Source organism: Chiloscyllium punctatum, chromosome 19, assembly GCF_047496795.1.
Source record: "Chiloscyllium punctatum isolate Juve2018m chromosome 19, sChiPun1.3, whole genome shotgun sequence".
Taxonomy (NCBI): domain Eukaryota; kingdom Metazoa; phylum Chordata; class Chondrichthyes; order Orectolobiformes; family Hemiscylliidae; genus Chiloscyllium; species Chiloscyllium punctatum.
The window spans coordinates 55,800,636-55,826,266 of record NC_092757.1 but is presented as its reverse complement, the minus strand read 5'-3'; the positions used below and the strand labels follow the sequence as shown (position 1 = coordinate 55,826,266).

General features: G+C 41.4%; 1 protein-coding gene across 2 annotated transcripts in view; it reads left to right on the top strand.

The window, feature by feature from the left end:
• The first annotated feature begins 8,135 nt into the window (after positions 1–8,135).
• Positions 8,136–25,631, top strand: part of tmem132e (transmembrane protein 132E) — a 779,639-nt gene continuing 762,143 nt past the window's right edge. For both annotated transcript variants that reach the window (XM_072589443.1, XM_072589444.1), the window contains exon 1: positions 8,136–8,982. In XM_072589443.1, coding sequence (XP_072445544.1) covers positions 8,904–8,982 — 79 coding nt within the window. In that variant the 5' untranslated portion in view covers positions 8,136–8,903. The remainder of the gene's footprint in view (positions 8,983–25,631) is intronic.

Below are 25,631 nucleotides of genomic sequence, written 5' to 3'. Positions count from 1 at the left end.
TTGTGAGAAAAGAGATAAATATGAGACTAGTACAGTAGAGAAGAGGAGCAAGTGAAATAGTCAAGACAGACAAGAGCAAGGCAGAGAACGAGGTAAGACTGATACATTAAACTGACAGGTAAGGCTGATGAACACAGAGCATGGTTGGGAATGTGGGTCTGGGTTATCACAGCTGTTACAGAAATGTGGCTTAGGGAGGGGCAGGATTGGCAGTTTAATGTTCTGGAATATAGATGCTATAGGAATGATAGTAATGGGGGACCAAGAGACGAGGGGGAGTTGTATTTTTGGTTAGGGAAAATATTACAGCTGTACATAGGGAGGATATTCCTGAAAGATCATCCCATGAAGTTATGTAGGTGAAACTGAGAAATAAGAAAGGGATGATTACCTTATTGGGATTGTAATTTAGGACTCTCATTTGTTTAAGGGAAATTAAGATGCAAATTTGTAAGGACATCACAGATATCTGTAAGAATAACAGTGTTGTAATGGCAGGGAATTTTAATTTTCCAAATATAAACTGGGGTTGCCGTAGAGCTATTTATTAAGTGTGTACAAGAAAACTTTCTTATTCAGTATGTGGATGTACCAACTAAAGAAGGAGAAAACTTAACCTTCTCTTGGGAAATAAGGCAAGGCAAGTGATTGAGGCATCAGTGGGAGAGCACTTTGGGGCCAGTGATTATAATTCTATCAGTTTTAAAATGGTTATGGAAAAGGATAGATCTGATCTAAAAGTTAAAGTTCTAAATTGGAGTAAGGCTAATTTTGATAGTATTAGGCAGGAATTTTAAAAAGTTTATTGGGGCAGGCTTTTAAAGAGGTGGTTGGAGAGTAGGAAGCCACCAAATGGGCAGCACGGTGGCACAGTGGTTAGCACTGCTGCCTCACAGCGCCAGAGACCCGGGTTCAATTCTCTGTGTGGAGTTTGCACATTCTCCCCGTGTCTGCGTGGGTTTCCTCCGGGTGCTCCGGTTTCCTCCCACACTCCAAAGATGTGCAGGTTAGGTGAATTGGACATGCTAAATTGCCCGTAGTGTCAGGTAAGGGGTAGATGTAAGGGTATGGGTGGGTTGCGCTTCGGCGGGGCGGTGTGGACTTGTTGGGCCGAAGGGCCTGTTTCCACACTGTAAGTAATCTAATCTAATCTAATCTAAAAATGAGATGATGAGAGTTCAGAGACAGTATGTTTCTGTTAGTGTGAAGGGAAGAGCTGGGAGTGTTAGTGTAAGGAATGCTTGATGATTAGAAAAATTGAGGCTCTGGTCAAGAAAAAGAAGATGGTATATTCAGGTTTGGGCAGCTGGCATCAAGTGAATCCCTCGAAGAGTATTAAGGCAGTTGGAGTATATTTAGGAGGGAAATCAGAAGTTCAGAAAGGCAACATGAGATAGCTTTGACAAATAGGATTAAGGAGAATCCAAGGAGATTTCACAAATACATTATGTGCAAAAGAGGAACTAGGGAGAGAACAGGGCCCCTTAATGATCAACAGGACTGTCTCTGTGTGGAACAACAGGAGATGGGTGATATACTAAATGAGTATTTTGTGCCAGTATTTACATGGAAGCTAGAAAACTTGGGGAAATAAACTGTGATACCTTGAAGAGTTACATACAGCCAATTCTTCTATAACGCAATGGTTCTGTTGTTGTGCAACCCCAGGTTATCGAAAATTCACGCTTTAGAAATAGCACTTAAAGTGTTGGTGCTGTAATTGCATTACAGCTAATAAACATTTTAAAAGTTGATGCTTCAGAAACAGTGTCCACAATTTGTCAATCACTTTACAGCAAATTCACATTGATGAAATGTGTGTTATAAAAGAACATGTAATACAGAAGAGGAGGTGCTGTATAACTTAAAATGCAAAAGGTGAATAAATCCCTGGGACCTCATCAGGTGTATCCCAGGGCTTTGTGGGAAGCCAGGGAAGAAATTTTGCTGGGCCCCTTACTTAGATATTTGTATCATTGATAGCCATGGGTGAGGTACCAGAAGACTGGAGATTGGTTAATATGGTGTCATTATTTAGAAAGGCTGTAAGGAAAAGGCAGGGAACTGACCGGTGAGCCTGAAGTCAATGGTGAGCAAGTTGTTGGAGGGGATTCTGAGGGACAGGATTTATATGCATTTGGAAAGGCAAGTACTAACTAGGAATAGTCAAAATGGCTTTGTGCATGGAAATTTACATCTCACTAATTTGATTGAGTTTTTTGAAGAAGCGACAAAGAAGATTGATGAAGGCAGTGTGGCAGATGTTGTTTATATGGGCTTCAGCAAAGCATTTCACAAGTTCCTCATGGAAGATTGGTTAACAAAATTAGATCACAAAAATTCCAGGGGGAGCTAGCCAATTGGATACAATAATTGAATTGAAGGTAGGAGACAGAGGGTGGTGCTAGTGGATTGTTTTTCGGACTTGAGGCTTGTGACCAGCAGTGTGCCGCTAAGATCAGTGCTGGGTCCATTGCTTTTTGTCATTTATATAAATAATTTGGATGTGAATACAGGAGATATAGCTTGTAAGTTTGCAGATGACATCAAAATAGATGGTGTAATGGACAGTGAAGAAGGTTATCTCAGAATACAATGTGTTATGAAGGTACAAGGGGTATTGTATCTTTAAGAGATTTGAAGGACTTAGCAAGAACACAGAGTACTTGATAATTTACAATGTAACATTTGGGCCAGCAGCTAGCAGTACTTGGGTTGCTATGAGACAAAAAACAAATTCAAATTCAGCCAATCTGTTTAAATTATGCCCCAAGATACTAACCTCCAATCAAGTTTGTAATTAGCATTTTGACAATATTAAAACCAATGAAAAGATCTGATGCTTTGGGGTATAAGACCAGGAAAAATTGAACATTTGGGGAGAACTGCAAAGCCACCAACACATGCAGACTGCAAGGAGAGTAGCTCTCTTAAAGGTACGTTTAGTTATCAATGACCTGTGAAACATAAATCTCTAAGAAGAAGAGGAAAAGAAGACAGAGAAAGATACAAAGACAAGATTCGACAGCTGGCTGGTTTTGAAATTTGAATTTTTTGGTAAATCTTAATCGGGGTTTTATCGGACCAGTATTGTAGGAAGGAAAGTAAAAGATGGGTTAGAGAAAGGAGTTGTAAATAGTTGTTAGTTAATGTTTTATGTGAGACTTGAAGAATAAAGTTCTTAATTTTTTTGTACTTTAAATAGTGACTTTTGCCTCTCGAATTTTAACAGATTACAGCATGGGTTAAGTCATTTCTGTGTTGCAGGTTTAAATTAACAGGGTGGAGTTTACCCCGTGTCGTAACCGTTAACTGTTTTTAACTCAACTAATCATCAAGCATTCCCTACACTAACACTCCCAGCTCTGCCCTTCGCAATAACAGAAACATACTGTCTCTGAACTCTCATTATCTCATTTTTGAAGGCCTCTCACTCTTCAACTATCTCTTTTACCTGTGGACATTATTTTAACTTTAAATTAAAGTAGACTCTGAAGAAGGTTATCTCAGAGTACAATGGAAGGCAAATGCATTGATGACATTTATTTTGAGAGGTCTTAAACATAAAAGCAGGGATGTACTTTGGAGGTTCTATAAGGCTCTGGTCAGACCAAATTTGGACTATTGTGTACATTTTGGGTCCCACATTCAAGGAAGGATGTACTGGGCTTGGACTGTGTTCAGAGGAGGTTCACCAGAAAGATCCTATGAACGAAAAGCTTAACATATGAGGAACGTTTTAGGACTCTGGATGTATACACGATTGAGTTTCGAAGGATTGGGGAGGGGGAATCAAATTGAAACACACAGAATACTGAATGGCCTGGACAGGGTAGATGTTGGAAAGATTGGTAGGAGAGACTGGGACCCGGTCACAGCCTTAGAGTAAAGGGAAGAATGGAGAATGGAGATAAAGAGAAACTTCTTCAGTCAGAGCATGGTGAATCTATGGAATTCATTGCCACTGGAGACATTGGAGGCCAGGTCATTAAGTATATTTAAGACTGAGATAGATAGATTCTTGAATATCAAGGAGATCAAGGGTTACTGGGAGAAAGTGGGAGAATGGGGTTCAGAAACCTATCAGTCATGGGCTGAATGGCCTATTTTCTGCTCCTATGTCTTAGGTGTTATGGGTCATGCAGTGGCTTTACATTACTGAATTCCATAACATCAACATCCTCAGGGTTACCATTGATCAGAAAATGATTGGATGATAATATTAGCCAAGAGCAGGTATGGCTGCAGTAACTCACCTTGTGACTTGCCAACGCTTGCCCATTATCTGCAAGCACAAGCCAAATATGTGATGGAGTATTCACTATTTTCCTGGATGACTGTAGCCCCATGAACATTCAAAAGCTCAACACCATATAAGGCAAAGCAGTTCCAGTTGACCTATATTCTATTCACAACCTTAAAAGTACACACTCTATTCTACGAATGCACAGTGACACTGGTGTGTACCATATAAAAGATGCACTGTGCTGGCTTGTAGCATCTTTTAAAAAACATTTTAAAAGTGTAGTAGATTGATGGGAACATTACCATCTGTAAATTCTGCTCCATGCCACATATCATCCTGACTTACCAAAATACAAGATTTCCCATTTAAGATCTTTATTGTAACTACCAAACTAAAATTAACTTAGATCAAACATTACTTAAAAGGCAACAAATACTAAATAACTAGATAACACCTTTGAGATTCTTTTTCCAGCTTCTTTTGTTTGCTGCGTGCAGCACTTTTGGGTAGCAACATGATTAACACCCAGCTTCCTGCAAGCTCAATTCAACATTATCAGATTGATTCTGATGACTTTGAAAAATCATTTCTCTCCATTGGAGTATTCCAGTACAGATCTTCACTAGCAAGACCCACCTTGATGAGTCCCTGTTCCTAATTTTTTTCGTCTTCCATTTCTTCATAAATGTGGATGTCACTAACTAAGGGATTAGGGATGTTTATTGCCCATCCCTAATCATCCAGAAATTGATGATGAGCCGACTTCTTAAACTGTTGCAGTCCTTGTGGTGCTTAGGGTGTAGGGACATGTAATATCATAGACATTACTGTACATAGTACTGTAAGATATGTGTATGGCTTTTAGAGAAACTTACAGGTGATGTTTCCATGCACTGCTGCCCTTGTCTTTCTAGGTGGTAGAGGTCACTGGTTGAGACAATGTTATTGAAGGAGTCTTAAATTAGGTTAGATTACTTTCAGTGTGGAAACAGGCCCTTCAGCCCAAAAGGTCCACACCAACCCACCAAAGTGCAAACCACCCAGACCCATTCCCCTACATTTACCCCTTCACCTAACACTACGGGCAATTTAGCATGGCCAATTCACCTAATCTGCACATTTTTGGACTGTGGTAGGAAACCGGAGCACCCGGAGGAAACCCACGCAGACACGGGGAGAATGTGCAAACTCCACACAGTCAGTCACCTGAGGCAGGAAGTGAACCCGGGTCGCTGGCACGGTGAGGCAGCAGAGCTAATCACTGTGCCATCATGGTGAGTTACTACAATGCATGTTGCAGATAGTACACATTGTTGGCGTAGGGAATGAATTTTGAAGTGGTGGGTAGAGTGCCAATCAAGAGGGCTGCTTTTTCCTGTGTGGTGTCCAGCTTTTTGAATGCTGTAGAGGCTACACTCAACAAATCAAGTGGAGAGTATCACTCATGCCTTGTAAGTGGAGGATAGGCAATTTCCACAAATCCCAATAATCCTGTTCCTTTTCTTCCCAAGCATTCTACTTAGTTGTTAACAAAACAAAAAAGATCAAATTGCTGCACACTCACACCAACCAACCCCACCGCCTCATGGCTGAACACTTCAACTCCCCCTCCCACTCCGCCAAGGTCATACAGATCCTGGACCTCCTTCATTGCCACTCCTTAGCTACCCGATACCTGGAGGAAGAACTCCTCATCTTCTACATTGGGACCCTCCAACCCCATGGCATCAATGTAGATTTCATCAGTTTCTTCATTTCCCCTCCTCCCACCTTATCCAATCTTCCAACGCATGACCCCCCTCATGACCTGTCCTACCTGTCCATCTTCTTTTCCACTGATCCGCTCAATCCTCCCCTCTGACCTATCACTATTACCTACACTTCCATTTACCTATCGCACTCTCAGCTACCTTCCCCCAGCCCCACCCCCCTCAGCTCACAGTCTCATTCCTGATGAACGGCTTTTGCCCAAAATGTTGACTCGCCTGCTCCTTGGATGCTGCCTGACCTGCTGTGCCTTTCCAGCACCACACCACACTCTTGATTCTAATCTCCAGCATCTGCAGTCCTCCCCTTCACCTGCTGTTCTTAGCAGTTGATATTGCTTTGCTATGCAAATGTAATTCCTTTCTCTCTTCCTTGGTATCCAAAAACTAAAATCTCTCTGTGTCACAATGTGAGAGCTTTGACTTGATTGTCCATAAGATTCTGTTTGGGTTGCTTCCCCCATTATAACCTGATCACACTGGTTTGTCTCTGGGCAGAAAATTAGAATACTTACCATACTCTTATTCAGCAAATGTTGCTTCACCTTAAATTAAAATGACAATTCAAAACCTAACTGTCTTGTAAAGTCCCACTTTTGTTACTTTAACAATACCTTAAATGATCTAACTATGTTGAGAATACAAGAGCCAAGTGATTGTGAAAAGAAAGCATATTCTCAAATCTTTGAATGTCATGGGACAAATTCATAAGGTAGTTAAGAAAGCATATGGAATACTTGGCTCTGTAAACCGATGCATGCAACTTGAGTACTCCTGTTAAGTCTACAAATCTCTGGTTAGGCATCAAGAAGAATAGGTATGGTAACACTTTAGAATGGTTTGAAGATGATACAAAAAAATCTTTATCAGAATGATCAAAGGAATGAGGGGCTCAAGTTATGTAGCGAGATTCGAGAGGCTATGATCGTACTCCTGCGAGCAAAATTGTGAGGTTATCTGTGGGTTTGCAGTAGAGAGAGGTGGTGAGGCAGACAAACACTCACTCACATGCACACACTCACTCTGTCTCTCTGCTTTATGCGCACAGACATATAAGTTAATGGGGTGAAATTGTACTTGCTGAATTATATTTGCAGATATTTTGCTCAAAAAAATGCAGAATCTGCAAGTAGTCAATCCATATATTTGTAAATTCCACTTTGGAAATAGAACCAGGCTCACACCTTTAAGACATTGTCTGAGCTGAGATGTCATCTGTAAATTATCCTGAGAATGTGACTTAAAAGAAATTCTGGGATTTACATATTAAAGAACCAAAACCAGCAAATCCGTTTTAAAAGATGAAAGACTTAACAATCTGGGTTTGTTCAATGTATTATTGTATCACTGTAATCTTTTGCTATATATTCTGTTTTACGGCCCTGCTTCACAACCACCTGATGAAGAAGCGGCACTTGAAAGCTAGCGCTTCTAAATAAACCTGTTGGACGATAACATGGTATTGTGTGATTTTTAACTTTATCCACCCCAGTCGCCTCTCTTCCAAAAAATTTATGAAGGTCTTGAAGGTAATATGTCGAGAGAAATGGTTTCCTCTGGTAAATGAATAAGTACCTTGAGGTCTTGGTCTAAAAATGCGTGGTAGAACAACTAAAGAGGTTACAATGTGAAACGGCTTCATTTAGTGGCTTTTAATATCAGAAAGGTGGGTTTACTTTATAAAAGACAATTACATATCTATTTGAGCACTACTTCGAAGCGCTATGAGGAAAAAGCTGGGATGTATATGGCTCTCTCAAAAACTGACCAAACGGCTACTCCTGTGCTGTATGACTGGTTAATTCCAGTTTAGCAATTGGTACTCTGTGACACAATCTTAAACAAACTTTAGCAGCACTTGCAGTCTCGATTTGAGTCGTAAAGGGGTGACAAAATTGCATTTGTTTTCTTAACAGAATACAGTCACGCCATATGTCATTGCCGAACAGCGCCTGAGTTTTGGGTTTTATTTTTCCCCATAAAAATTAAAGTATTTCTGGAGGAATTTGACCATCATGGCTGTTTAAAACTTCGAACTCACTCACTGCATGTGACAGCGTTGGCGGCTTCAATAAGACGCAAAGCGCTGCTCCAGCCCATGTGATCGGGGAGAGGAAGGAGTTTCATTCATTTGTTCTGTTCGCAGCGGCGGATGTTGTGTGGGATAGTGTGCGAGTCATAGGTATCGGACTAACAGCTGAGAAGTTCCAATGGATCGATGCCGCTGTCATTAGCATGGAATTCTATCTACGCTTACAAAATACCTTTAGCGGACGCTTTTGAATTTTGGGGTTGTCTCTCTAACGAACGTCTTCCTCTGGACAGAAACTCGGAGCTCCGAGTGGAAAGTTCCCTGCGACTGGGGACGTGAAGTAATTCATAGCCTGATATTATTTTTCGGGCGTGAGTAAAAGAGGAAGGCTCCGCTGGTAGCAGCTTTAAGAGCTGCCGCCCATACTCCGCCGGAGTCTGTGAAAGCCACGCTCGGACGGCTATCCTGTCTTCCCCCAAGTTCCCCTCCCTCGTGCTGCACCGTGCAAGCGCCGGCGATGTATATGGAGCTTGGGGTTTGAACAGGAGTCTCGCGCTCGTGCGCCGCCCCGAGCAACCGTTGGGCTGCGGCGACTGTCTCGCGCCGCTTTGAGCTCGGGAGCCGTTGATCGTCCGCGTGGCTGCTGCGGGCGCCACCTGGGGAAAGCGGCTCGTGCCGAACAACTGGGATTAATCCAAGAGACCGGGTCACCGCAGCAAGTTTGTGTATGTGTGGGGGAAGAAAACAGAAAGTGGAAAAAAAGGCAAAAAAAAAAGGACCGCCAACTTCTAACACGCGTGGCTTCTCAAACCAGAAGAGAAAATGTAACTGCTCTCCATGGTAGACGGTCGCTGAAGAGATGTTTTTAAATAAAGTCAACATGTGTATTGCACGCTATTGTGGCACCGTAGCGCTCGTTCTCTTAGCCGTCGCAAACGGTGAGTGAAAAGCGTAAATGCATTTATTTTAAGGGACAAATAATTTGGATTTTGTTTTCTACCGAAATCATTCTCTCTCTTCCTTCCTTCCCCCACCCATCCCTACCCCCGGTTGGTGAGCGTTTCAGCCGGCGATGGCAGGTGGCTGTGCTCTTTCACTCGCTTAGAGCGTTGCCAGCTCAGCCTCCAAAACCTACGCTTGTTGAGTGGACAGCGTCGTGTCTTTAAGATAATTCATTTTCTTTTGTTTAGTTTTTGTGTGTTGACTTCCATTTGAAAGTGGATTTTATGTTTTCCGTTGTCTGTTGTGATCTCTCCGGGCCTCGGTAAACAGTTTGCCCTGTCCCTTGATCATGGTAGTTTGTCAGAATCCTGCAGGATTTATTACTCTAGACTGGTTGATGTAATATTTAATGAGCCTTCACAGTAATAAAACATGTTGACTCCTTTATTTGTTTTGTTTTGAGTAGTTTTCCGATTAGCAATGACATTAAACCGCCATTTCATTCGTTCTTGTTCTCCATTCTTTTTTCTCACATCGTTTTCTATCTACACGATGATAAAAAATAACGCGCTTGTACTTTTCATACATCACGATCACTACTTATTTCGCTTTCAAGCGTACAAAATAAATCCATCCTTTTGATTATAATGCACTGATTTTGTTGCTGATTTGAGGTATTAATGGGTCGCAGTTATCCTCTTGGATGACGGAAATTCGTAGTCTTTGGATGATTAGATTTTGTTTGTTTTGCTTTAACTCTTAACATGTTCGGACTCGCATTCATATGGATGACACATCCTCGCTGTACTGACAGCCACATTTTTCATTTTTACTAATGGCCTTCCTACTTTCTCATCATTTTGTACATTTTACCTCTTTTTGAGCATGTTAATGCAGCTTCTTCCATCTGGACGTTTCTGCAAGATGTTATAATTTTGTCTTTGTCCTAGTTCACTAGACTTGGACTTTGTTTATTCTAAAATGTATATGAATTCGATTCATTGAAACTCTCTTCATAAAGTTTTTTAAAAGTGTTTTTTGAGTCATATTATATCGACTAAAAATGTATCTTTAAATGTCTTTACTGCTCGTAAAAACTGCGTGCCAACAGAAATGCAAACTGGTTACATTTTGCAAATATACCCTCGAGCGATCATTGGCTTTTCTTCCTTTTCTGAGACTATCAAGTAACCGTAAATACGTTTTTATGGAGATTAGGCAATGAGGTGCCCGAAAATGCAATCCTTTTATTTTGGATTATCCTCTTGTTTTGTATTGACTGAATACCACACAAGTTGAGTTTCGCCGTCGGGCGGCTGCTGGTGAAAGTGTGTTGGAGATCGATGTATAAGGATTATGTAAATGACACTGCTAGAAAAGAAACAGTTCATTCCTGCACCAGGCGAGGCGTTGCAGGCAATCTGATGGAAACTGCACCAGGGACCAACTAGTCAAAGGGAGTGTTCTCATATTATATGGGCACCTGGCAAATGTTGCTCTTGCACCAAGAATACGCAGATGTAGTTCGCTTTTATTTAGCAGTTTTGTTTTGATCAGGATTTGGTTTCCAAATGAATCATTTTTGGGGCAGTGAATACATTTTACATTTGAAGAATCGTATTGGAAATACTTGTGCAACATGTAAACAACGGATGTTAAATAATCTGCGTGCCCTGTGTAATTCGCGTACGTTTAAGTGGCATATTTATTCGTAGTGGTTAATTAACATCAAGTATGTGCTGAATGTGTTGTTTTAAAAATCCGAATAAATGCAAGAGAGTTAACCACTCCGAATGTAATGAATAGTACCAAACGCTGTCCGTGACTAAGATTATTTCGATAGTGAGTTATTTGTGCAGGCTTCGAAGCCAGGAAATAAGGTTTTGGGACACTTTTTCTTTTAAAGTGGCTAACGATTCAGAATGGTTAATATTTCAACACGGTTAGAAATTTTCAGTCTTCACCTTAGCTAATGATGCTTGCATTATTTATTGCCTAAATTGTATCGCGGATTCAGGGGAAGGGAAAATGTGTAATTAGTGGATTCAAACTTGCGACATCAGTTGCACCACCATGCAGTTCACGAAAACACAAATTCACCACTGAAGTCTGTTGAACGACCTGAAGTTTCCATAGAGTTTTGTAGAGTCTAGCCTGTGTCCTTTGTAATCATTAGGCTAAAAAAACCCCACTTTTTTATTGTTGCATTAATACAATCTTAGCAGGACATATACACTTAATGGTAAGGTCCTAGGAAGTGTTGCTGAAACAAAAGACCTTGGAGTGCAAGTTTATAGCTCCCTTGAAAGTAGAGTCACAGGTAGATAGGATAGTGAAGAAGGCGTTTGGTATGCTTTCTTTATTGGTCAGAGTATTGAATACAGGAGTTGGGAGGTCATGTTGCGGCAATACAGGACATTGGTCAGACCACTTTTGGAATACTGCATGCAATTCTGGTCTCCTTCCTATTAGAAGGATGTTATGAAACTTGAAAGGGTTCAGAAAAGATTTGGAAGGATGTTACCAAGGTAGGAGGATTTGAGCCATAGGGAGAGGTTGAGTAGTCTGGAGCTGTTTTCCATGGAGCGTTGGAGGCTGAGGGGTGACCTTATAGAGGTTTATAAAATCATGAGGGGCATGGATAGGGTAAATAGACAAGGTCTTTTTCCTGGGGTGGTGGAGTCCAGAACTAGAGGGCTTAGGTTTAGGGTAAGAGGGGAAAGATTTAAAAGGGACCTGAGGGGCAGCTTTTTCATGCAAAGGGATGTGCATGCATGCAATGAGTTGTCAGAGAAAATGGTGAAGGATGGTACAAGTACAACATTTTAAAAGGCATCTGGTTGGTGTTATGGACCAGGTCCAACCCCTCAAAATGTTTTTAAGCAGGTAGGCCAGACTGTAACTTTTTGTTGTTCACTTTAGGTAAGTGTATAGTGGATATTCCCGGAATGAATTTGCTGATCCGACTGCCAAGTTTTAAGCAAACAGAATTTAATTACAAAATTACGGAATGAAACAAAGAACAAAAAATAAAATACCGGATAAATGATTCTATACAAAAACCTGACAGACTTTCCTCACTTAGTGATGCTGTTCTGAAAATATTGCAACAATTCCCATAAACAAATCCCTTAGCACAAAGAAAAAAAGACACAAAAAGCTTACAGGTCACAAAGTCAGAAGGGCAGGGGAGGTAAAGAGCTTCCAGTTTCAACTGTGACTTTGACTCAACTAACCTCCGAACTGAACTGACTCAGAAACTCTAATCTAAACAAAGGCTAGCTACACAGCTCGCTAGCCGCTCCCCTTTGATTATACTTTTTTTAAGACATGAAAGGCTTAGGCTGGAGGCATTATCTGTTAGAAGTAACAAAGCGCCCCAATAAACCTTTCAAACCCAGCCTAGTTGGAGCCTGACCAATTACCCCCTCTCTGGAAAAGAACTCAAAGGTATAGTAACCTTGTAAAAAGACCAACATTGTGACAATGGGTACATGAATATGAAGGGTTTAGAGAAATATGGGCCAAGTGCTGGCAAATGGGACTAGATTAATTTAGGATATCTGGTCGGCATGGACGAAAGGGTCTGTTCCTGTGCTGCACGTTGGAAGACGCTGCTCTACATTGACATGATTCTATGACCTGATTTTAAACTTCACTCACTCAATTACAGTTTTCAGTTCTTGAGCTGTTTTTCTGCCTTTCAATCTGTTCTAGCAGATGTAATTGCTTCCCCAGGATCCTTTTTTTCCCTTCAGTTTCAGCTTACACTTCTAATAAACTTTGTGCATTTCTTTTTTAATTTGCAAGGACTACTTAAGTGATTTTACATTAAATTTGACATGGGTTGTGTGCAATTCAGTCCAAGTTCTATATTTCTCATGAGTTATCAATAACGAGCGTTGCACATGACCATTCATGAGGTAATGCATATGGTGATTTAAAATTTTAAGGTTTTCAGCTTTATTTTGAAAAAAGTACTAAACTGTTTGAGATACCCATTTCATTTCTTGAAAAATGATATCCTAAAGAATGTTTTCCTCCTTATTTATGTAACCACTTGTAAAATTAGTCAGTATTGGATACTTTGAGAAAATAGCACATTTCCAATCCCCTAAACAAGTGAAAACTTTTGACATAGAGTTTAAATTGTATGAAAAAGTGTTGGTACGTACATTTTTTGTAGTTAGAGAAAAGCAAACATACACAATTAACTATTTACTTAATGAGTTTATAAAATGTCATAATTACACAGGGATCCTTGCCCTGAGGTCCTTCTGGAACAATTCACTTTTGTAATGGAATCACTGGTTTAAAAACATTACCACTGGCTTCTTTTTCTCTCTGGTAGACAAATTTCCAAACTGGCCATCAGTGATTATCTATACAAAATTGATACCTTTCTTTGTCAATCACCTTTTGAAAGTAAGTAGGCATGTTCTCAAATACTAAGTTTATGCCTAGACTGGTTAAGGATTCATGACTCCCTAACACGTAGTAAAATTAAATTCAGCCAGTGCCTGTGAGGAAAATCATTTTGTAACATCTCCAGGGTTCAGCAGGAATATTATTATACTGTGGCATTCAGCAGCCCTAGCAAATCTAGAGTCAATGGGAATTGGGGTGGGGAGAATGGAGGGGGAAGATTATCTATTGGTTGGAGTGTAACCTGACGAATAGGATGATTATGGTTATTGGACGTCTTAGCTCCAGGAGTTCCTCAGGGTAATATCCAAGGGCTAATCATTTTCAGCTTCTTCATCAATGAACGTCCCTCCATCCTTCGGTTAGATGTGGGGATGTGCAATTGTCAGTGAAGAATGTTCACAATTTGTGACACCTCAGATACTGAAAGAAGTCATGTCCAAACACGGCAAGACCTGGACAATATCAATACTTGGGCTGAAAAGTGGCAAGTAGCATTCATGCCATACAAATGCCAGAAAATTGCCATCTCCATTGAGAGGCATTCTAATCACCACCCCATAACATTCAGTGGTGTTACCATCTTTAAATCCCCCACTATCAACAGCCTGGGGTTACTGAGCAGAAACTCAATTGGACTTGGCATTTAATACTGTCCCTACAACAGTAGGTAAGAAGAGGCTGGGAATGCTGCTGCAAGTAATTTACCTCCGAACTCCACTAGAAACTTCACCGTCTACAAGGCACAAGTCAGTGTGATGGCATACTTCCCCTTGCCTGGATGAGTGCAACACTATCCAGTGGTGGAAAAAAACTGCTTGATTGGCACTGCATCCACAAAATTTCAGTCACTCCACAACTACTACTCAGTGGCAGTGTGTGTTATCAACAAGATGCACTTCAAAATTTGCTGAAGATCCTCCGAAAGCACCTTCAACTTTTGAGCAATTTTATCTGGAAAGCCAAGGGCAGCAGATCCATAGGAACATCACACTTGGAAGTTTGGAAATATATCATCGTTCTTTCACTGCTGCTACGTCAAGATTTTGGAATTTTGTCTTTATCAAAGTTGTGGGTCTCCCTAAAGTACAGGGACTGCAGCGGTTCAAAAAAAAGCTCACCACCTTCTCAAGGGCAACGAGGGACAGGTAACAAATGGTGTCACAGCAGGGATGTCTACGTCCAGTGAGTGAGTTTTTTTAAAAAACAAAACAATTCAGAACTGACCACTATTGCAAAGAAAATGTTAAATTTACTCACCATTTTTATCCAAGTCATAATTGGATACACATTTGTCACTTTGCAGAAAATCTATTGTGACTAATATATCCCACAGTAAGGTGTTCTAGTGAACTGATTAAATGTGTTTTTGACAGAGGTGGACACATCTATAATTGGAATTTCATAATATGAATGTTTCTCATTGATTACGCACCTGTAAAAGCTACCACAACAGGTTTTTTTCCTCCTTCCAGTCTTGAACAATTTTATTTGCAAAATTTCCTGACCAAGAATCATGGAATCCTTACAGTGCATAAACAGGTCCTTCGACCCAACAAGTCCATACGAACCCTCTGAAGAGTTACTCACCCAAACCCATTCCTCTACATTTACTCCTGACTAATGCATCTAACCTACACACCCCTGAACGCTATGGCCAATTTAGCATGATCAATTCACCTAACCTGCACATCTTTGGATTGTGGGAGGAAACCGGAGCATCTGGAGGAAACCCAAGCAGACACTGGGAGAATGTGTAAACTCTACCTGAGGCTGGAGTTGAACCCGGGTTCCTGGTGCCATGAAGCAGCAGTGCTAACCACTGAGCTACCACTGCCATCTTTGTTGTTTCATGAGATATAGATTATGGAGGAGAATGTAGGTGGCCTGATAAGTAAGTTTGTGGATGACACAATGATCGTAGGAGCTGTGAATGGTGAAGATGATTGCCAGAGGATAAAATGGGATGTACTGATATACTCAAGTAATAGTCAATTTTTTTTGACTACTTTTTAATGTTAAATTTATGGGGTTGACTATGACACGGATACTGGATTAGTGGTGCTGGAAGAGCACAGCAGTTCAGACAGCATCCAACGAGCAGCGAAATCAACGTTTCGGGCAAAAGCCCTTCATCAGGAAAAGTACTTTTGAGGGGCTGAAATTCATGCCCATCAAAATTCATACCATATCATTAGCAGAAGCCCAATTAATCTCTAAATAAAGAAAGAAAAATAAACAATGAATTATGGTAATTCTGAAAACCCGGCGCAAGACAACCAACAGACTGGAAAGCTGACGGCAGGCACACTGACTTATAAACATTAATCTGTTCAGTGAAGAACTAGGGTCGACCTTTACACGAGACATATGGAAAATTCCAGATTATTTTTGGCCAAAAATTAGAGTGTCGTCTTTTACATGATATCAACTATTACTCGAGTATATTTAGTAGATCATCTGGAGACTTGAATGGAGGAATAGCAGATGGCATTGAGTCTGGACAAATGTGCGAAGATGCAAGTTAGAAGACCTATGCAGGAGTAAAATGTGCTTTAAATGACAGAATCCTTAATAGGATCAACATAGAGGGATCTAGGCATGCAGATCCAGAGTTTCCCGAAAGTGACAAAACAAATAGATAAGGCAATCGAGAAGGCATGCTTGATGCCTTCAGTCAGGGCATAGTATAAAAATTGGCAAGTAATATTGCAGCTGTATAGACTTTAACTGAACTTAGGCCACATTTGGAATATTGTGTACAGTTCTAGTTTCCATAATACCAGAAGGATGTAGAGGCTTTGGAAAGAGAGGACAAAAATGGTTTATCAGGACGTACCCTAGTTTGGAGAGAGTGGACAAACTTGGTTTGTTTTCACTTGAACATCAAAGGATGAGAAGTGACTTGATTCAGAAGTTTACAAAATGGATAGGCATGGATTGAGTGGATACTTAGATTCTCTTTCTTTTCACAGGGGAAAAAAGTGAATTACAAGTTTTTAAAGGGGATGTGAGAGGCAAGTTTTTTTTATATACAGAGGGTGGTAAATGCCTGAATGCACTACCAGTGTAAATGTGGAGGCAGATATAATAGCAAAAATTTAAGAGACACCTTGGCAGATGAGTCAGCAGTGAATACAGGCATATGGACAGCGTAGAGACAAAAAGGTTTTAATTTAGAAAGACATCGTGTGTCAGTGTAATCTCGGTGAGCTGAAGAGTCTGTGTTTTTATATTGTACTGCACTTTATTCAAATTTTTTATCCTCTTTTCTGAATTCTAAAATGCTCCCGATCATCAGACTTGCTAATGTTCCTGGCAATTTTATGTCTCCTCTTTTGATTTGATACTAACCCTGATTTTTTTTTTAAGCTATAGTTTAACCACCTTTTTCTGTTTAATTTTTCTCCCAGATAGTAATAAATAATTGTTATAATTCATGTACATGCTCTTGCCTATCTAGTGTGAACCTCTTTTTGCCCTTCAGATCCTCATAGTTCTCTTTATTTAGATTTACAATCCTAGTTTGGAATTTGTTGAGTACTACCCTCTTCAATTTAATGAAGAATTCTACCATACTGTGGTTGCTGTTTTCCAAGCAACCTCATACAAGAAGATTGTTATTGAATCGTCTTTCATTACACTGTACCCAGTCAAAAAATCCATCATGTGCACAAACCAGGAAATCCTCATCCATTATACTGTTGCTAGTTTGGTTTGTTCAATCAATATGTAGATGTTTAAATTCACCCATAATAACAGTTGTAACCTATATTACATATTGCATGCATGTCTGATTTCTTGCTTAATGCCTTCTCTTACATCTCGGTTACTCTTTAGGGGTCTATAGATCAGATTCGCTGTCTCTTCGTTTTTCTTATCTCTATGCAGATTTCACATTATGATTTTCCTCACTATTGCATTGATTTAATCCTTTACGAACAATGCTCTCAATCCCATTTGTTTTTCCCTTTTATTGTCTGACCTTCCTAAGTAATGAATATGCTCTAGATTCTAGATATTCAGATCCCAATTTTGGACACACTTCACGTATGTCTGTGCAATCACAACTATATAATTATATCATCACTGTTTTAATCTATTTGCATCGCTAATTAATTTTTTCAGTTAAATTTCTCTGATCTCTGTTCGGGTCTCAATTATTCATTATTTATTAATGGATGGCATGGTGGTTCAGTGGTTAGCACTGTTGCCACTCAGTGCAAAGGACTTGGGTTTGATTCCATCCTCGGGCGACTGACTGTGTGGAGTAGCCTGCATGGATTTCCCCCCCCCCACAGTCCAAATGTGCAGGTTAGGTAGATTGGCTATGCTAAGTTGCCCATAGTGTTCAGGGATTGCAGGCTAGCTGGGTTACCCATAGGAACTGCAAGGATACAGGGGTAGGTTGGGAGATGGGAGGGGTGGGTCTGATTGGGACGCTCTTCGCAGGGTCATTGTGGACTCAATGGACGGATTTGGCCTGTTTCCCACTGTCGGGATTTTATGAATTTGAATAATGGAATTAAAAGTCATTTGCTGATGACAGTGTTAAGTGGCATTGGAGACAAAGATATACTGATGGGCTAGGTGAATGAGAAAACTGTGGCAAATGGAATTCGTTGTATGCAAGTATGAGGTTGTCCATTTTAGACTGAAAAAGGATATATCTAGGTACTTTCCTGATGGCATAATGTCCAAGTTCATAATCTTTTAATATACCAAAAACAAGTGCAGAAAATTATGAAAACAGAATGCTGACCTTTCTATCTATAGGACTAGAATATAAGGATGCATCAGGCATGCTGAAGTTGTGCACAATCCTGGTTAGACCCTACCTGGAATACTGAGCAGATCTGCCAAACCTTAGAAAGGGTATATTAGCCTTGGAATGAGTACAACACAGGTTTACAATAATAATGCCTGGACTTTAGTGGTTAACTTATGAAGTGAGTTTATACAAAACTAGGCATGTTTTCTCTCAAATTTAGACGGTTATGTCGAAGTCATCAAGTTGTTAAATGGAAAAGACTGGGTAGATAAAGATAAACTATTTGCACCAGTTCAGGATTCTAGAAATAGGGGGAATAGGGTGAGAATTAGGGCCAGACTGCTCAGAAGCGATGTTAGGAAGTACTTCTATCCCACAAAGGGTGGTAGTTGTTTCAAGCTCTTTTGCCCAAATGGGAAAAAGGGAAGCTAAATAAAAACTGAAAGAACTGTGGATGTCATAAATCAGAGACAAAAATAGAATTGCTCAAAAAGCTCAGCAAGTCTGGCAGTATCTGTGGAAAGAAATCAGAGTTAATGTTTCGGGTTGTTACTTTCTCAGGTATATGGAGTTAGACCACAGCTTAGCCATGATCATCTTCGTGGCGGAACCGGCTTGAGGGGTTGAATGGCCTAGTCCTATTCCTATTTTTCTAAAATCCAATTAATTTATTAAAAAACGGATATATTTTTACCAATTTCCAGAAATGTATAGACAATTCCTAATTGCAGTTTCTTACCGACCGATTAACTTGTGGCTTTCCTGGGATGTCACACTCTTGTTTTTCACGCTCTTTTTGAAGACTGCCAGCTGTTCCTTTGCATGTTCTGCTGCATCTTTGACTTCTAGGATAAGTAATGTAGGTCTCAAGCCTCAGACACAATCTAAATCTTCCTGCTGTCAGCACAACTACTGCTGTGTCTCTGATTCTGATAAGTGACGTAAGCCTCGAGCCTCAACCCTTGGCCGAGATTTATATCCTTCCAGACTGCACTAATTGCTTACAGGTCCAACTTCATCTTTGGCTGATCAGGTAAGTGATGTAGATATTGGCCACAATTTACAGTTTTGCATCTGACACTGCTCTGTCACAGATCCTATTGACTCCTCGAGTAAGTGGTCTCTCTGACACAGGTAACCATCTGTAGTTCGTTACTTCAGCCAATGAACTCAACAAATTTTCTGTCTTTCTTGTTTTGTCCAATAAGAACTGCCTGCAGGATTTTCTTTCTGAACTGCCTCACTGTGATGCTGACTGCAGGACACCATTACCAGACAAAATTTGCAGCATTGTGAACTATTAGGTAGGTAGTGTTGATTTTCAAAAGGGCATAAACAGATTGATGGATTGAAGATAAAGTTTCCCCCCACAGGGACGGGGGAGAAAGAGGAGGGGATGTTGCATTGCTATCAGAGAGTGCATCACAGCCATAGAAACGAAGGTTGTTGAGGAAGGTTTGTCTACTGAGTCAGTATGAGTGGAAGTTAGGAACAGGAAGGGAGCATTCACTTCATTGGGCATCTTCTACAGACCTCCTAATAGCAGTAGGGAGATCAAAGAACTCATAGGCTGGCAGATTTTGGAAAAGTGCAGACAGAGCAGGGTTGTCAGAGAAAAACTTCAACTTTCCCAATATTGATTGGAACCTCCTTAGTGTAGATGGTTTGGATGGAGAACTTCGTCAGGTGTGTTTAGGAGGGTTTCCTTACTCAGTATGTAGACCGGCCGACAAGGGGAGAGGCTATTTTGGATTTGGTGCTCAGCAATGAGCCAGGACAGGTGTCTGATCTCACGGTGGGAGAACACTTTGGTGACAGTGACCACAACTGCCTCACATTTACCATAGCCATGGAGGGGGAAAGGAACAGTTACCATGGGAAAATATTTAATTGGGGAAAAGGAAATTATGATGCAATTAGACAGGAGTTGGAAAGTACAGATTGGGAGTAATTGTTCCACAGAAAGGGCACAATAGACATGTGGAGATTGTTTAAGGAGCTGTTGTTGTGAGTAATGCATAAATCTGAGGTAGCCAAGAAGGGGTAATATTAAGGACCCTTGGATGACGAGAACAGAGGAGCTTCTCATCAAAAGGAAGAAGGTAGCTTGTGTAAGGTGAGGAAGCAAGGGTCTAGCAGAGCTTTAGAGGCTTGTTAGGAAGGAGCTCAAAAATGGACTGAGGAGAGCCAGGTGGAGGCAGAAAAAAGCCTTGGCAGGAAGGATTAGGGCGAACCCAAAAGCATTTTACTCTTGCGTGAGGAATAAGAGAATGATCAGAGAAAAAGTAAGGCCGATCAGGGATAGCGTAGGGAACTTTTGTGTGCAGTCTGAGCAGTTAGGGGAAGCCTTAAAAGAGTTTTTTGCTTCGGTTTTCACAAAGGAAAGGGACCTTGTTGTGAATGACAGCGGGAAACAGGCTTGAACAGATTGAGATTGAGGAAGTTGATGTGCAGGAAATTTTGGCAAACATTTAGATTGATAAATCCCCAGGGCCAGAGCAGATTTATCCTAGGTTGCTCCGGGAAGCGAGAAAGGAGGTTGCAAAGCCGTTGGCTAAAGATCTTTGCTTCCTCCCTCTCCACGGGAGTCATACCGGAGGATTGAAGGGAGACGAATGTTGTGCCTCTTTCAAGAAGGAGACTAAAGAAATCCCTGGTAATTACAGACCAGTCAGTCTTCGATCTGTGGTCATAGAGTCATAGAGATGAAGAGCATGGAAACAGACCCTTCGGTCCAACCCATCTATGCCGACCAGATATCCCAATTCAATCTAGTCCCACCTGCCAGCACCCATCCCATATCCCTCCAAACCTTTCCTATTCATATACCCATCCAAATGCCTTTTAAATATAGCAATTGTACCAGCCTCCACCACTTCCTCTGGCAGCTCATTCCATACATGAAACACCCTCTGCGTGAAACAGTTGTCCCGTAGGTCTCTTTTATATCTTTCCCCTCTCACCATAAACCTATAGTTCTGGACTATAGGTTCTGGACTCCCCGACCCCAGGGAAATGACTTTGTCTATTTATCCTATCAATGCCCCTCATAATTTTGTAAACCTCTATAAGGTCACCCCTCAGCCTCCGACGCTCCAGGGAAAACAGCCCCAGCCTGTTCAACCTCGCCCTGTAGATCAAATCCTCCAACTCTAGCAACATCCTTGTAAATCCTTTCTGAACCCTTTCAAGTTTCACAACATCTTTCCGATAGGAAGGAGACCAGAATTGCACGCAATATTCCAACAGTGGCCTAACCAATGTCCTGTACAGCCACAACATGACCTCCCAACTCCTGTACTCAATACTCTGACCAATAAAGGAAAGCATACCAAACACCTTCTTCACTATCCTATCTACCTGCGACTCCACTTTCAAGGAGCTATGAACCTGTACTCCAAGGTCTCTTTGTTCAGCAACACTCCCTAGGACCTTACCATCAAGTGTATAAGTCCTGCTAAGATTTGCTTTCCCAAAATGCAGCACCTCGCATTTATCTGAATTAAACTCCATCTGCCACTTAGCCCATTGGCCCATCTGGTCAAGACCCTGTTGTAATCTGAGGTAACCCTCTTCGCTGTGAACTCCATCTCCAATTTTGGTGTCATCTGCAAACTTACTAACTGTACCTCTTATGCTCGCATCCAAATCATTTCTGGAAATGACAAAAAGTAGAGGGCCTAGCAACGATCCTTGTGGCACTTCACTGGTCACAGGCCTCCAGTGTGAAAAACAACCCTCCACCACCACCCTATGTCTTCTACCTTTGAGCCAGTTCTGTATCCAAATGGCTAGTTCTCCCTGTATTCCATGAGATCTAACCTTGCTAATTAGTCTCCCATGGGGAACTTTGTCGAATGCCTTACTGAAGTCCATATAGATCACATCTGCTGCTCTGCCGTCATCAATGTTCTTTGTTACTGCTTCAAAAAACTCAATTAAGTTTGTGAGACATGATCTCCCACACACAAAGCCATGTTGACAATCCTGAATCAGTCCTTGCCTTTCCAAATACATGTATATCCTGTCCCTCAGGATTCCATCCAACAACTTGCCCACCATCGAGGTCAGGCTTGTCTTTACCGCTCTTCTTAAACAGTGGCACCACGTTTGCTAACCTCTAGTCTTCCAGCACCTCACCTGTGACTATCGATGATGCAAAAATCTCAGCAAGAGGCCCAGCAATCGCTTCTCTAGCTTCCCACAGAGTTCTCGGGTACACCTGATCAGGTCCTGGGGGTTTCAAGACATCCAGCATTTCCTCCTCTGTAATCTGGACATTTTGAAAGATGTCACCATCTATTTTCCTCCAGTCTATATCTTCTATATCCTTTTCCACAGTAAATATTGATGCAAAATATTCATTTAGTATCTCCCCCATTTTCCGTGGCTCCACACAATGGTCGCCTTGCTGAACTTTGAGGGGCCCTATTCTCTCCCTAGTTACCCTTTTATCCTTAATATATTTGTAAAAACCCTTTGGATTCTCCTTAATTCTATTTGCCAAAGCTATCTCATGTCCCCGTTTTGCCCTCCTGATTTCCCTCTTAGGTATACTCCTACTGCCTTTATACTCTTCTAAGGATTCACTCGATCTATCCTGTCTATACCTGACATATGTTTCCTTCTTTTTCTTAACCAAACCCTCAATTTCTTTAGTCATCCAGCATTCCCTATATCCACCAGCCTTCCCTTTCACCCTGACAGGAATATACTTTATCTGGATTCTTGTTTTCTCATTTCTGAAGGCTTCCCATTTTCCAGCTGTCCCTTTTACCTACAAACATCTGCCTTCAATCAGCTTTCAAATGTTCTTGCCTAATACTGTCAAAATTGGTCTTTCTCCAATTTAGGACTTCAACTTTTAGATCTGGTCTATCCTTTTCCATCACTATTTTAAAACGAATAGAATTATGGTCGCTGGCCCCAAAGTGCTCCCCCACTGACACCTCAGTCACCTGCCCTGCCTTATTTCCCAAGAGTAGGTCAAGTTTTGCACCTTCTCTAGTAGGTACATCCACATACTGAATCATAAAATTGTCTTGTACACACTTAAGAAATTCCTCTCCATCTAAACCTTTAAACCTGTGGCAGTCCCAGTCGATGTTTGGAAAGTTAAAATCCCCTACCATAACCACCATATTATTCTTACAGATAGCTGAGATCACCTTACAAGTTTGTTTCTCAATTTCCCTCTGACTATTGGGGGGGTCTATAATACAATCCCAATAAGGTGATAATCCCTTTCTTATTTCTCAGTTCCACCCAAATAACTTCCCTGGATGTATTTCTGGGAATATCCTCCCTCAGCACAGCTGTAATGCTATCCCTTTTCAAAAATGTCACTCCCTATCTTCTCTTGCCTCCCTTTCTATCCTTCCCATAGCATTTGTATCCTGGAATATTAAGCTGTCAGTCCTGCCCATTCCTGAGCCATGTTTCTGTAATTGCTATGATATCCCAGTCTCATGTTCCTAACCATGCCGTGAGTTCATCTGCCTTCCCTGTTCGGCCCCTTGCATTGAAATAAATGCAGTTTAATTTATTCATCCTACCTTGTCCCTGCCTGCCCTGACTTGTTTGTTTGTTTGTTTGTTTGTTTGACTCACTTCTGTTTTCAGCTGTACCCGTCTCCAATCGATCTCTTTCCTCACTATCTCTCTTTGTCCCACCCCCCCAACCCACCTGACTAGTTTAAATCCTCGTAAGCAATTATAGCAAATTTCTCTGCCAGTATATTAGTCTCCTTCCATTTTAGGTGCAATCCGTCCTTCTTGTACAGGTCACTTCTACCCCAAAAGAGATTCCAATGATCCAAAAACGTGAATCCTTCTCCCATACACCAGCTCCTTAGCCATGCATTCATCTGCTCTAGTCTCCTATACCTGCCCTCAGTAGCTCGTAGCACTGGGAGTAATCCAGATAGTACTACCCTTGAGGACCTCCTTTTTAAATTTCTGCCTAACTCTCTCTAATCTCCCTTCAGAGTCTCAACCTTTTCCCTTCCAATGTCGTTGGTTCCAATGTGGAACCAATGACCACCTGCTGGCCCCTCTCCCCTGTGAGAACATTCTGCACCCTCTCTGAGACATCCTTGATCCTGACACCAGGGAAACAACACACCATTCTGCTTTTTCTCTGCTGGCCATAGAAACATCTGTCTGTACCTCTGACTACAGAATCCACTAACACAATGGATCCGACGTACCCCTCGTTGCATTCAAGCAAGTCACAATACCAGAAACTTGGCTGTTTGTGCTACGTTCCCCTGAGAATCCATCACTCCCTACATTTTCCAAAACAGCATACCTGTTTGAAATGTGTATATCCACAAAAGACTCCTGCCCTAGGTGCCGACCTTGCTCACCCTTCCTGGAGTTAGCACATCTATGTGACTATATCTGAGACATTTCGCCTCTTCCTGTAACTGCCATCCATCACACACTGTTGCTGTTGTAAATTCCTCATCGCTTCTGTCTGTCTCCAAGCGATCCACTCGATCTGATAAGATTTGCATCCAACAGCATTTATGGCAGATATAATCCGCAGTCACCCTTAAACTCTCTTTAAACTCCCACATCTGACAAGAAGTACATATCACTGCAAAGGCCATTTTTGCTCCTTCACAATCTACAGACCAAAAAATAACACTGTCTTATTCCTCTACAAACACTGCCCCAGGTTAAATCAATAGCTATGACTTATATTTTAAGTTTAATCAAGAGACTTACCTCCAAAAACACATATTCAATAAAGAATCCACTATACTCACTACTGCAGTCTTTCTCTTGGACAGACGTAAAACTACAACTAACTGAACTGATCCTGTGCTGTGAAATTCGCCAACAGTTCCTCCAAGATTAGTTGTGAATTTCACTGTTTGTTAATTTTCCCAGATGCACTCCGATGTCCAGTGTTACACGAATTCAAACAGCAAAGGCAGTAACTGTGCAGGTCCTTGCTCTCGCTCTCGCTCTCGCTCTTTCTCACTCTCGCTCTCGCTCTCTCGCTCTCTCTCGCTCTCTCTTGCTCTCTCTCGCTCTCTCTCGCTCTCATCCTCTCCCTCTCCTTTCCCCATTCCCCCTTTTCTTTCTCATTTCTCTCTTTCCTCTCTCGCTTCTCTCTCTCCTCTCCCCTCTCTCCTCCTCTCTCTCTCCTCTCTCCACTCTCTCCCTCTCTCTCCTCTCTCACTTCTCTCTCTCGCTTCTCTCTCTCCTCTCCACTCTCTCCACTCTCTCCACTCTCTCCACTCTCTCCACTCTCTCCACTCTCTCCACTCTCTCCTCTCTCTCTCCTCTCTCTCTCCTCTCTCTCTCCTCTCTCTCTCCTCTCTCTCTCTCTCTCTCTCTCCTCGCTCTCTCCACTCTCTCTCTCCTCTCTCTCTCCGCTCCCTCTCTCTCCTCTCCTTCTCTCTCTCCTCTCCCTCTCTCCCTCTCTCCTCTCTCTCTC